The 13513-nt window shown below is 58.9% G+C and overlaps 1 protein-coding gene across 1 annotated transcript in view; it reads left to right on the top strand.

Moving 5' to 3' along the window:
• Window positions 1–13513, top strand: part of ESPN (espin) — a 31454-nt gene that overhangs the window by 5248 nt on the left and 12693 nt on the right. The window contains exons 2-6 of the mRNA XM_023535620.1: window positions 9413–9599; window positions 9715–9897; window positions 10036–10167; window positions 12699–12900; window positions 12988–13049. Coding sequence (XP_023391388.1) covers window positions 9413–9599; window positions 9715–9897; window positions 10036–10167; window positions 12699–12900; window positions 12988–13049 — 766 coding nt within the window. The remainder of the gene's footprint in view (window positions 1–9412; window positions 9600–9714; window positions 9898–10035; window positions 10168–12698; window positions 12901–12987; window positions 13050–13513) is intronic.

Here is a 13513-nt window from a genome sequence, read left to right as displayed (position 1 = left end):
ACCAGCCTGTAGCCATGGCTCCCTCTAGCTCTGGCCTGTGCTGGTTTGCAAGACTGTTCTAAGGGGAGCAGGGTGAGGAGGCGGGAGCATCTCCTAGACCCCTAGTCAAGAGAATAGTGGCGGAGGAGTGGCAATTATCCAGCAGTGAAGGGAGAGGGCTGCCCACCCAGATGCCCACCCCACCTCCATCCCCTCCCAGGAGTGGCTCATCGCTTCCTGTAGCCCCTCAGCCCATGCCCACCAAGGTGGTGGGGCTCCCGGACCTCCGGGGCCCTTGGCCTGAGCGGCTGGCCTGAGAACGCAGCTGATCAGTGGGCTGCAGCATCCCAGGGTGGGGAACGTGGAAAAATGGGGCTCGATGAGAAGCAGGGGCGTCATGGGGGACCCTGGGGTAGGGAGGGAGCCAGATCTTAGGTGCGGGTGCGGGGAGAAGGGAGTCCTGGGGGAAAGCCATACAGACCCTGTCTGGAGTGGGACAGCAGTGGCCCCAGGGACCTGATAGATGGGGACTCTGACCAGTGACCTTTGTCAGTCTGAGTGGACTGTCAGCCTAGTATATAAGCAGCAACAGCTTGAGGAGGAGGGTGGCCACCAAGTGAGAGGTTCCGTCCACTGGCCTTCCTCCTGGGGGTGCCTGCAGGGCCACTGGCCACCAGGGAGCAGGCAGGAGGCTGGCCTGGCCCCATGGACTCATGACAGGGTGGCTGCGGCTGGCAGCTTCTTGGGCCCAGGCACATCGGCATGGATGAAGGGCAGCCCTGAGGCCCCCAGCTTGGGCTGCAGTCATCTCACTAAGCAAGGGGTTTCCTGGTTCGGTTAGTGGGAGACCAGCAGGTGAGCACCCCACCAAAGCCAGGGGTTCTCTTCACAGACATCCCTGCCAGGTGCCACTTGGTACCACTTTCATGTGAATTCTCTGTTTCTGGACAAGCTAGGGTTTTGGTCAAATCAGAGTCACTGGGATTTAGAGTAGGTGGGTCCCTGAGGCTCTCGAGGACAGGCTCCTGACGCGGTAGCCATGAGCACCCCTGGGGGGCTTGGTCCCAGACTCCGAGTTAGACTCTCAGGTTGGGGAGCCGCCTGCCCCGCCCCCGCCGACAGTGGTGATTCTGCTGCTTCTGTCCCATCTCCTCACTTAACGTAGAGGACACAAAGGTCCTGAGATGGGAGAGATTGGGCTGTGGTCACCCTGCTGCACCTGCCAGCCTCCCTCATCACACATCATGGGTCCACAAAAGCCAGGCTGGTGGCAATGCCAACTTAGCCCAAACGGTGTGAACTGAGGGGGCTCCCGGGCCATCCCTGGAGGTGCTGAGCAGGACCTGGGGTAGGAGGGGTGGGGGAGACCCCGGGCTGAGCCCTGAGCCCCTCCTCGGGGAGAAGCCTGGGCCTTGAATGAGCCACTAGCCCTCTGTGGGCTGGGACCCCAGCCTTGGGAAGCCTCTGGCCTCGGGTGCCCTGACTCCTCCTACGTGCTGGCCATGATTGGGTCCAGTGCTGACTCTGTGGCCAGATGGCCTGGGCTGATGAGCCGCCAGCCCCCCAGAGGCCACCATGAATCTTGGGGAGGTGGACAGAGGGCTCTGTTCCCACAGTGGTGTGTGACTTGGCTGATAAGGAGGTGCTTTTGTGTGGTTGCCAGGCTGGGCTCAGGCAGGAGGGGCGGCTGGGAATTGGGGTGGGGCCTGCTGGCAGGGCAGGTAAGGGCCAGTGCCCACTTAGCCTCCTACTTCAGGGCGACTCCTGCTCTCCAAGGCTGGAGACCCCAGGGCAGGGAGCTGGGGACAGGAGAGGCTCAGGCTGCCCTGTGCCGCAGGGCACAATCAGGGGACTCAGGCAGCCTGGCTCCAGAGGCTGCGGCTCCCTCCCACCCGCATTCTCTCTCGCTCTCTCTCGCTCTCTCTCTCGCTCTCTCGCTCTCGCTCTCGCTCTCGCTCTCGCGCTCTCTCTCTCGCTCTCTCTCTCTCTCTCTCACTCTCTCTCTCTCTCTCTCGCTCTCGCTCTCGCTCTCTCTCTCTCTCTCTCTCTCTCTCTCTTGCTCTCGCTCTCGCTCTCGCTCTCTCCTCTCTCCCTCTCTCCTCTCTCGTGAGCCTTCAGGCCTGCTGTGAAGCCTGTGAATTATTCACAAGGGCTCAGCTCCCTCCTGCAGGTGAGGGAGGGAGGACTCCCAGCCCCACCAGTGGGAAACTCGATCCTGCCCAGGGAGGCTATGGGTGGCCTTGGGCCATGGCAGTGACAAGCTATGGAGGAGCAGGAGGGCCGGACGGCCTCAGGGGAGGGCCCAGCTAATATCAGGCTGCACGTGGGGTGTCAGAAAGGGCTTGAGACCCCAGGAACACCCTGCACCCACCTGCCCACCCCACCCCCAGTCTATCCCAGTCCACTGAGCAAATCCTTCCAGAGGCAGAGGAATTGCCTCAGTGACTTTGGAAGCTGCTGCCCCACGGGGACCCTCCCTCTGAGCCCCCTGCAGAAAGAGGGTCTCTAAGCTGGAGGCACAAAGGCTAGCAGAGGCTGGGCAGGGCTGTTTCAGGCCCTGGGTGTGAGCAAGATGGACCCGGGAGGGTCGTCTCTCCTGGCCAGGAACACCAGGGGCTGGGTCAGGCTAAGAAGCACGAGGAGCAGGTGGCCCCCAGAGCTCCCGACCACCAGCCGGAAGGGGCCTGGGGCCCAGGAACCACCTCGTGCTCACTCTGCAGCTGGAGGGAAGCCCACCCCAGGCTCAGCCGCACCCCTGGCGTGAGCTTCCAGGTCGGGGAGGGCGGGGGCGGGGCTGTGCGCTCTTCCTCGCCTAAGGCCCTGTGCTCTGCCAGTGATCGAGAGCAGGAAAGCCAGTCTGCCCAAAGATTTATATCAGCTCCAGCTCCCTGCAGCTCCCTTCTTTGCCGGAGGCCTCCTCTGCCCCAGGGCAGAGACTAGAAAGTGTCCTGGCCAGGAGTCAGGATAAACTCAGAACAGCTCTGACCTGCTGAGTGCCCGCTGGGAGCCTGGCACCAAGCACTAATCTGAGCCTTACAATCACCCTAGGCAGTAGCTCTACAATCAGCCTATTTTAATGATTGACTCATTGGACTAATGTTTATTGAGCATCTCCTCTGTGGCAGGCAATATTCTAAGTGCCAGGGACACAGCTGTGAATCAAACGAATGTCCCTGCCTCATGGAGCTCACAGATACAGAAAGGGTGTCTGGGAGAGGCCAGATGACTAGCTGAGGTTCCACTGGTTCACAACTGCACCCCGTTTCTGGCTCTGTCTCCCACTTCTGTTCCGGGTCCTAATCCTTCAGGGCCTTTCTAGCTGGGGTCTCATTTTTCCTTTCTAGCTGGGTCTCTAGCGCAAAGCTTCATGGAGCCCGGCTGCTCCCATAGCCCAGCCAGAGGGGTCCAGGCAGCCCCCCACGCTGAGCAGGAAGCCTAGCTGCTCACCCCTTAGGGAGCTCCAGGACCTAAAGGGCTCAGTGTCCCCTCAGAAGGCTGGAGACTCTGCCTGGACCTGGGGCTGCCCCCTCCCTGTCGGACACCCGTTTCTGCCACAGGCAGCAGGGGCTCATTTATGCTCAATTACCATCCCCCAAGTCTACCCTTGGTGTTTGCTCAGGGCACTTGGGCAGCAGAGCCTGAGCTGGCACGTCATCGCTGGGGACCCGGATCCAGGTGGGGACTCTGAGAAAGGAGAAACCTGTTGGAGTCAGGAGAAGCCCCTCTCAGTGGCTTCTCAGGGCGCAGCCTTTACTGCCACCAGCAGCTCCTGGTCCGAATCTGTCAGGTTACTGGGTGACCGCCCTCCCTGCCCTGCCCTCTTCCTGTCCAGCTCCGCCTGCCTTTGAGAATGCAAATGAGATCCCTGGATCAGCCACAGTCTCCCCACTCACTGTCAGGGAAGGCCACTTCCTCATGATGGCCCAGAGACCCTCCTCGTTCTGGTCCCCCCCCACCTCACCTCCACCTGCTCCCCCATCGCCTACTCTGTTCCACCTGGCCTTGCTGCTCCCCCAACAGGCCAGTGCCCCCTGGCATTCACCGGCTTTCCCCTCTGCCTGGACTCTTCCCCAGAGACCCCTCCCTCCTTTGAGTCGGGGGCATCTACCCTTCTCAGTAAGGCCTGCCCTGAGCCTCCTTCAGATTGGAATGCGCCCCAGGACACACACTCCCTCCCCGTCTTCTGCCTTGTTTTCCCCGGGGCCCTTACATTACCTGGCATCACATCCCGTGCGTCTCTGTGCATTCTCTTACCCCCGGTCTCCCCGACTAACGAGAGCCGACCCCATCTTCCTCATCCTGTTCGCCCAGTGCCTGACGCGTAGTAACTGTTTGCTGAGCAAATGAGGAGTCTGGAATCCTGGGCCTTGTCTGGCCCTGCCTACAGCTCACCCTGTGTGACCTCAGACAGGGCTCCCTTCTGGGCCTCCCTGGGCCCACCTGGCAAATGGACCTAACCTGCTCTAGCCGCTGAGGCCAGGTGTGAGGAGGCGTCGCAGAGCTCCTGGCCCGGCTGCCCGTCTTCCTCCCACATGTGGTCATTTGACAGCCGCACCCGAGCACATCCCGAGAGCCGGCCCCGTCAGCACCAGCGACGCGGCAAGCCCTCGCGGCCTTGTGGAGCTGACTTTTCGGGGATGAACGAGGTGACAGAGCAGGGATACCTGCCACATTCGGGGCAGTGCTTGCTTATTTGCATGTGTGTGTGCTGGTTCGCCGTCTGAAGAGAGCTGGCCTCTGACGTTTTCAGTGCTCTGCTTGTCCTCGCATGTGACAGCCTCATGAAGTATGTCCCTGGAATGAATGAATGAAAACGTGCAAGAGACAATTCAAGAGTGACAAGTGAAATGGGTCGTTTGGTAGGAAGTGATGGTGGCGTCCTTGAGATTGAGGGGTTCGAGGAAGGCCTCTCTGAGGAGCTGAGAGCTGGGCTGAGTCCCTGGCGTGGGAGCATGGTGGCTGGAAGAACCGGTCTGGGCGGAGGCCAAGGTGGGGTCAAGCTTGGTCCCCATGAGGACCACAGGGCAGGCCTGGAGGGCCGACAGAGTTGCAGGGAAGTATAGGCTTTGTGAAGTCATCCAGGTTTGCGGATGGATCGAGTGTAAAGCTAACTGTTCTAGAACCTTCCTCGAATCAGGCTGCATTTCTTCCCAAACGTGGGATCTTTTCAAGTAAGCCGGGAGTCATGGTCGGTGGACAGGGGGAGAGCCGCCAAAGCCTGCATGACCTGTTCTGAGCAGCCTGACCCCATGACAAGATCCAGTCTCGTGGGCGTCGGCTCCTCTCTGCCCTCCCTTGGGGCAGAAATTATTGGCAGTGTGTGGGGGGTGCTGAAAACGCCGTTGGACCTGAGTCTGGTTCTATAGGCAGATCGCTCCTTGTTCCTTGCGGCAAAAATAACAAGCCGGCACCAGCCTTGGACAGAGATGTCCAACAAACCCGTCGAGTAGTCCATGTTTCTTTTGTGTCATCAGAGGGTGACTTGCTTGATAGTTTGTCCATGTCATTTTTTTTTTCCCAAGAGGAAAAAAATATATCACAATTTATGTAATCATTGCTAGAGAGCCTCAGACCTATAAGGGGGTAGGTCAAAGGGCAAGGTGTTTAGACTCCTAGAGCTTAGGCTCCAGGAGGAGGGTGGCATGATGTCCTGTACTGAAATGGGGACAGCGAGGTGCGGGGAGGTTTGAGGAAGAAATGGAGAGGTCTGTTCTAGGCATGGAAAGTTCGAGAACCTTGGTCAATGCATAGACCGACGAGCGGGCAGATGAGGGGGCTGGATGTAGACGGCAGGTCCAAGCTGGAGAGTTGCATGGCATCGGGTCCAGGTGGCCTTTGACCCCGGGAAGTAGATTAATTCACCACGGGGAGAGCAGGTGTTCAGGAGAGGGGGAGGGGCACCTGTCCGGGGGCGGCCAAGTCAGATGCGGATGGGAAAACCACCAGGGTGGGTAGCGTGACCCAGAAGGTGGGTGAGGGGGCTGGCAGGTCAGGATGTAACAGTGGCATGGGAAGCCAGACCCACCTTCCCTCAGAGGAAACATTCAGCTTTGCAAAACTTCCTTTTCCTTCACTCCCAAGCAGCATCGAGAGGCCAGACAATTATGTTGCCCATTTGCCATATGTGGAAACTGAGGCTTAGGAGGGTAAAGAACTCTCCAGGGGCCCTGTGCCGTGAGCTATAGAGTCAGGGTGGTGAGCAGAGGCTGGGGCAAGGGGCAGGGGCTAGGAGATGAATGTTTTCCCTCTGGGCAGTCACAGTGGCTGGAACTTGATCGGCTGGAGCCAGATGGGGTCCCGAGGCCAGAGGTCCCCTGAGACTCCGCCCTTCTCCTCTAGGCAGTGACTCGTGCTTGAACACCCCAGGCCAGCAGTGCCCCACTGGAGGCACAGGGAGGAGGGATCCTAAAATACGACATGGCACCAGGTGCGTGCTGAGGGCTCTCCAAGTCTGTCTTATGCATGAATATTGCCCTCACGTCACGAATGGCTTCAAGAAGCCAAAAAGACAAGAGGAAAGACCATGGCACAGCTTGGGGGTGCTCAGCCATGTCCTTCTTACACGCAGGTCCTTCTCTGCCTCTCTCTCATCGAATGACCTTAGCCCTCTGTGCCTCAGTTTCCCCATCTGTAAAAGGGGAACAATGCTAACACCTACCCCAAATATGTATCAGGCTCATCTCTGCCTGGGACAGAGAAACCTTTTAATAAGTGGTACCTGCTATCATTATTATCAATTATTATTATCACTATTATAAATTCATCTTTCCATCTAAAACCATTCATTTATTTCCTTTGCTCGTCCATATTTCTATAATTTTGCCCAGGGAACATGAGCGTACCTACCCTTCTTGCCTCCAGGCTGAGGTAGAAGAGGGTAAGAAGGCTGGGACCCCCTTGCCCACCTCGGCCCATCAACATATCTGCCCCATGTCCTAGGGCCTCCCAGGCTGGAGTTGTGACTCCAGATTGGGGGTCACGAGTGCCGAGAGTGAAATCCTAATAATTATGGTGATAAGCTCGAACATTTACTGAGCACTTTCGCTGTACCAGTGACTCCAGCTGGGAGTGCCAGCCAGTGGCCGGGTACGAGGCCGTGGGCATGGCTGTCCTCTCCTGCCTAGGTCCTTCTCTGTGACAGCTTCTCAGACTTTCTCAGACCATTCCAGGCTGGCTGGGCATCCCTCGGTCATGGATACCTGCCAAGTAGGATGAGCTGGGAGGGCAGGGCTCCCAGCAGATCTGGTGCCAGAGCTGTGTACATGCCTCGGGCACCCCCAGAGAGAGCCCAGTGGGCCCCAGATGGTGGCCCCCCCGAGCCTCTGATCCCCAGGACCCCAGCACTCGCTGTGCCTTGGTTACGGGGTGAATAATTCAGGCCGCTGAGTGTCGATCATGAAATATTAAATGGGCTGTTACTGACGCACCAGCATGTGAATGCGGGGGGTGGGGGCAACGCTGGCACTGGGCTGTGGAGGCTGGTGGCCCCGAGCCAGCGTGCTCCTGAGGAGAGGCGGGCGCATGGGTCTCTGCAACCGTGTGCTGTTGTCGGCAGAACTGGCTTATGGGCACCACTCTGCCCCTGACATGGGTAGGGTAACAGAGGCCAGTGAAACATGGTCCCTGCTCATCCCCAAATGTGCAATGTGCCAGGCTCCGCATCTGCCCCACCAAATGGCAACTGCGTGTGAGGAGGGGCTGCCCACGTCAGGAGGAAGGAGACGACAGGGACTGGGTGCTCGACGGGGGCTGTGGGCGGCCGAGGGTCACGGGTCAGGGAAGCGGACAGAGGCCAAGGTTTTAGGGACAGGGAGAAGTCAGCCAGGAATTTGGAGGGGTGAGAGGGAGGGCCTAGGTCACGTTGGGGGTGACAAGAGGGTGAGTGACTTGGCAGATGGAGAGGAGCGGGTGGCCTGGTGCCAGTGGTAATGGACAGAGGGGCTGGTGATTGGGTGAGGGAGAGAGGGCGGGAGGGCAGGTGTGGCTGGAGCATGTGACTGATGAAGTGAGTGGATAGCTGGTAGAGGCAGATGGGTGAGAGGATGTGAAGTCACATGAAGAGCTGCACTTCCTTGGGCATAGCAAGCTGATCCAGCACAGTAGGAAGAAGCCCCTACCCTGAGCTTGGAATCGGTGGGGCAGGCCGTGGGAAGCTCCTGGGTCTGGGCCTAGATTGTGGCTCCACCTAGTGCCCAATTCTGGTAACTGCATCCTGGGCCATCTGCACTTACTGTGAAGTCATAAAAACTGAGGCTCCTCCAGTGGCCAGGCCAGCTCCCCTATTCCCCAGCAGTACTCCACCGCATGGGGCTGGTTCCCTGTTTCCCAGTTAGGATCTTTTTGTGGGAGCTGGGGAACTGGGAAGAGGGGCACTGACAGCTGCAAACTAGGCCCCAGGGAAGCCCCAAGGAGTGAAGAGATGGAATGCTTCTCTGCCCCTGAGTGCCTACTGTGCGCCAGGCGCTGCATCACACAGACAGATGTGCAGTCACATGCCACTCACCAGCTGTGTGACCTTAGGCATGTCACAGCCTCTGAGTCTCAACTGCCTCTGTGCAAATGAGAATGACAGTAGATCCCAAGTTAGGGTATTCAGTGAGAACCAGCCCGCTAATATAGCACATGAAAGAGGTCAGCGAATGGTGGCCACCTGCAGGGTTGCTGGATTACCTAATAATCCGGGCATTACTAGGGTAGCCAATTGAATTTTAATTTCCAATACAAGACAAATCATGTTTTAGTATATCTTATACAATATTTGGGATATACTTATACTTTAAAAATGATTTGTTGTTTATCCGATATTCAGATTTAACTGGGCATCCTGTGTTTTACCTGGCCACCCTGCCACTCTGGCCCCCTGGGGACTCAGTGTTCTGGAGGAATCAGGGGCCAAAATCAGTTATGGTCAACCTGGTATGACAGGTAGTCCACAGGGTGGGCCCAGGGCACCATGGGTCACAGAGGCAAGAAAGGCCTGCTCTGCCTGGGGGAACCAGGGCAGGCCTCACGGAGGAGGCATCCGTGCTGTCTTAAAGGGGGAGGAGGGAAGGGCATTCCAGACAGAGGGGGGACATAATCAAAGGCATAGAGGGCAGACAGCAGGTACGGGGACTTACAGCGACAGTCAGTGTGGCTGAAAAGGTAGGAAGATGCCAAGTCACCATGTCCTCCTACACCTTGGTAAAAAGGAAGGCTATTTACTGAGGGCAGGGACAAGCCCAGTCCGATGTGCATTATAGAAAGGAGGCTGCTGGGGGAGGGGGCGAGCCAGAGTGGTCCCCTGAGCGAGGCTGGCGCAGGCATGGGTCCAGAGGCTGTCAGGAACAGCGGGACCTAGCGACTAGGCCCTATCCGACCCACCAGCCAGCCTCCGGAGCTCCCCAGAAGGGGGCGGGCGCTGAGAGCCTATGCGGGTGTTTCCTGTCCGCAGGGGAGTGAATGCCCAAACCAAGAATGGTGCCACCCCCCTGTATCTGGCATGCCAGGAGGGCCACCTGGAGGTGACGCAGTACCTGGTGCAAGAGTGCGGCGCGGACCCGCATACAAGCGCCCAGGACGGCATGACCCCGCTGCATGCCGCGGCACAGATGGGCCACAGTCCGATCATCGTGTGGTTGGTGAGCTCTGGGACGGGACGGGGCGGAGCCCGGGAGGGGACCCAGCCTGCATGGGACGGGGGCGGGGCCCGGAGCCCAGCCCCTGCCCCTCTTTCCCCCGCCCCCTCCCGCGCAGGTGAGCTGCACCAATGTGAGCCTGTCGGAGCGGGACAAGGACGGCGCCACGGCCATGCACTTTGCGGCGAGCCGCGGCCACGCCAAAGTGCTCAGCTGGCTCCTGCTGCACGGCGGCGAGATCTCGGCGGATCTGTGGGGCGGGACCCCGCTGCATGACGCCGCGGAGAATGGGGAACTGGAGGTGAGGGCGGGGCCGGGGGCGGGGCCTTAGGCGGGAAGCGCGGGCGCCCTCTGCTGGCGCCGCGCTCTCAGTACAGCCCTGCCGGCGCACTGGGGGCCGGGCTCGCGGTCTGGGGTCCTCACTGCTTGCCCCCTGCAGTGCTGCCAGATCCTGGTAGTGAACGGTGCGGAGCTGGACGTCCGCGACCGCGATGGGTACACGGCCTCCGACCTCTCGGAATACAATGGCCACAACCACTGCACCCGCTACCTGCGCACCGTGGAGAACCTGGTATCACCTGGGCGCTGCTCCCTGCGTTATTTCACCCCCCCACCCAACCCCTCCCTCCCTCCAGAGGTAGGTGTCGTTATCCCTTTTACCACCAAGGAAGCTGAGGTTCGAGGATGCGAAGCCCCTTGCCTGAGGTCACACAAAGAGTAAGGGCCCTAGACCATTAACTCACGTGACCTCTTAGCTCAGCCCACTGACCCCCGAGGAGTGGGGGTGGGGGCAAAAAGGCCAACGATACAACCAGAGTCATCCTGATAAGAACGAAGGCACAGAGAAATCACAAGACATACACTAAGGGGAAGAGTCCAGTTCATTCAGCTGGCCACGGTCCACATGTATAACTCATTTAATTCTCACCACCATCCACTGAGGTAGGTAGTGTTATGGTCCCATTTCACAGGTGGGTAAACTGAGTCTCAGGAAGACCCAAAGTCACATAGCAGCCTGGCCTAGAGCCACCTCTGTTGACCATATGCTATACGTTTACTTTGAGGCTTCTCTATAGCTAGAAACCTGTTACTCATTTAAAGTGATTTCATTATGGTTACACAGCTGTGAAGTAAGCCACTGGAACTTGTGCTCAGGTGTGGGTGGCTCCAAGTCCAAGGTCTGCCTCATCTGGTGTAGTGCCTGCTTTGAGGCGAGGGGGTGGGCCTCACGGGGGCCTGCGTTAGGACACTGACCAGCTCCAAAGGCCATCCTGGCCATGAGAGGAGCTGCAAAATGGGGCCTGGAGAAGACGAGGTGAGATGGCCCCCTGCCGGAGGCTGTCTGCCCTGCCTGTGAGCACATGGGGGGACCCTGGTTCTGGGGACTCCGGGGCACAGCAAGGCCCGGGGGTCAGAGAGTACAACTAGACCTGAGGAGAAATTTTCCCCAGAAAGGGCCACCCAGAGAGAGCAGTGGTCCAACAGGTAGTGAGCTCCCTGTCACCAGGGTAAACAAGCAGGAGTAAACACTGTGAAGGACATTTCCTCACCAGAAGTGAATTCCTTCCAGCTGAGAGAGTCTGTGACTCTGTTGGCAGGGGGTGTGGGTGGCACAGAGCCCCAGTCACTTCCATCACCTCCCGACAGCAACTGCTGGCAATAAGCAACAAGCACCATTTCTTGAAATCTGACTCCAGCGGGTATCCTGTCTCATGCTTTATAGTATAATCTCAGCTAATCTTCACAGTAAATTAGTACTAACAGTTGACACATAAGGCATTTACTGGCCACCATGCCCTGACATCCACTGACTTTTCAAATCTTTTCATGACCTAATGGGGCAGGCAGTCTTGTTATCCTATTTATAGATGGAAGAACTCATGTACAGAAAGGACAAGTAACTTGCCTAAGGTCACGTAGTGAGTAAGTCGGAGAGGTAAAATTCGAAGGCAGAGACCCAGGTTGCAGAGCTCACGACCCTAACGGCTGTTGTCTGTGGGGTCAGGCCCGGCACTCCCAGTGCCCATTGCTGCTGGCCAAGATAAAAGCACCTTCAGCTGACCCTCCTCCCATCTCAGCCCCTATGGCTCCCCTTAGCTCATGGGGTAGGTAGCAGGACCGGCTCCCCTAAATTGGGTGGGGTGTGGGAACTCTGGTCCCCTTACCCAGGCGGGCCCAGCGGTGGCAGTGACAGATCCCAGCCACAGAGGATGCTGGCCCAGAAAAGGCAAACAGTCCCTCAGAGTCCCTAATGAAGAGCCAATGAGAGTGGCTGCCAAGCTGTTACCTGGTGCCGGGCCTGCCTCCCACTCCCGGGGGGCCTGTGACACTTCTTGGGCAGGGAGGGGGCATGGGGCAGGGAGGAGCAGGCCTGGGCAGAAGCAGCGAGCGAGCAGGCTTGCCAGCAGCAGGGCCAGCATGGGCAACGTAAGCAGGACCCCCGCCCCCGCCCACTACCACGCCAGGAGGGTCAGGCCTGTGGGCAGGGGAACCCACAGTGGTGGGGGACGGCTGGCTCAGTAGCCTCGGCTCGGGCTGCCCGCCTCACTCAGCTGGGCCACCCTAGGCTTCACCCTTTCCCCAAGGGCCCCATCGGGAGACAGAGACTGAGCTTTGCCCAGTCGGGCCAGGAGAGACAGGGGTTGCTAGCCAGGAAATGGGGGATCAGTCGTTCCTGCAAGTTGTGGGGGCTCTGCACCTCTCCCCTGTCCCCAGCTGCTGCGAGCTCCCTCCCCACAGGCCCGCTGCAGCCCAGGCCCTCTGCCGCTGGATGAGGGATGAGAAGGTCACTGCCACACAGTTCTCCCCTTGGGGCCCCGCCCAGCTCCCCTCGTCTCTCAACTCTCCTGAGCAGGGAGGGGCCAGGTGTAGGAGTTTCCCAGGAACCCCTGGTCCTGCAGCTGGCGGGGGGGAGGGGCGCTGGGCTTGAATCTCAGCCTAGGAAGCTCCCTACAGACCTGCCATGATGAGGAAGGGAGCCCCAGCGCGGGCAGTGGCTTGGCCGAGGTCACACAGCGAGGGCATGCCTGAGCAGGACCCCGGCCCAGAGTGTGCCGGTCCTTGGGGCTGCTTGTCCTCAAGGCCTCCCCACTTTCTGCTCAGAGCGTGGAGCACCGCGTGCTGTCCCGGGATCCATCGGCTGAGCTGGAGACCAAGCAGCCTGACTCCGGCATGTCTTCACCCAACACCACCATGTCGGTCCAGCCGCTGAACTTCGACCTCAGCTCGCCCACCAGCACCCTCTCCAACTACGACTCCTGCTCCTCCAGCCAGTCCAGTAGCAAGGGCCAGCGCCTCCCACGGGGTGAGTGGGCCGGGCGGGAAGAGGGGGGAGGGAGAGCAGACTGGACCCAGACGCCAGGGCTGTGATCCAGGCCCACTCTGCCCGCAGCTGACGCCGGAGACTGCCCAGGTCACCGGGAAGAGACAGACACTGGTTCTGGTGAGAGACAGGTGACACTCGTGCTTGTGTGCCCATCACAAACATACACGTATATCCACACACACTCTCCCCCTGACAAAACCCCGCACACAATTCGATATCCTTACTCGTACTTGCACAAACTGTTCCCCAGACCTTACACACACCTACCCACACTCAAGAATGCGCACTTGTACACGTGCACACACAATATACAGATATGAATGCACCCCCACAGTTGTGCAGATATATGCACACGCCTACACTACAAACGAGCACACAAGTCTCCATTCCATACATGCACCCCAAGTCCACCGACCAACGCGAACACGTTTATAAATACAAAGAAGCGTGTGTACACACTCACAGACACGCACGAAAGCACAAAGGCTCAGGCAGAAGCCAGGCACGCATGCGCATAAACACTGACCACGGCCTGAGCACGGCCGTCTGTCCGTTTGTGATGCCTGCTTCATGCCACCAGGTGGTGGCCTCA

This window comes from Pteropus vampyrus, unplaced genomic scaffold (genome assembly GCF_000151845.1).
Source record: "Pteropus vampyrus isolate Shadow unplaced genomic scaffold, Pvam_2.0 Scaffold142, whole genome shotgun sequence".
In the NCBI taxonomy this organism is placed as follows: domain Eukaryota; kingdom Metazoa; phylum Chordata; class Mammalia; order Chiroptera; family Pteropodidae; genus Pteropus; species Pteropus vampyrus.
The sequence above is the reverse complement of the archived record's forward strand: the minus strand, read 5'-3'. Positions and strand labels throughout refer to the sequence as shown.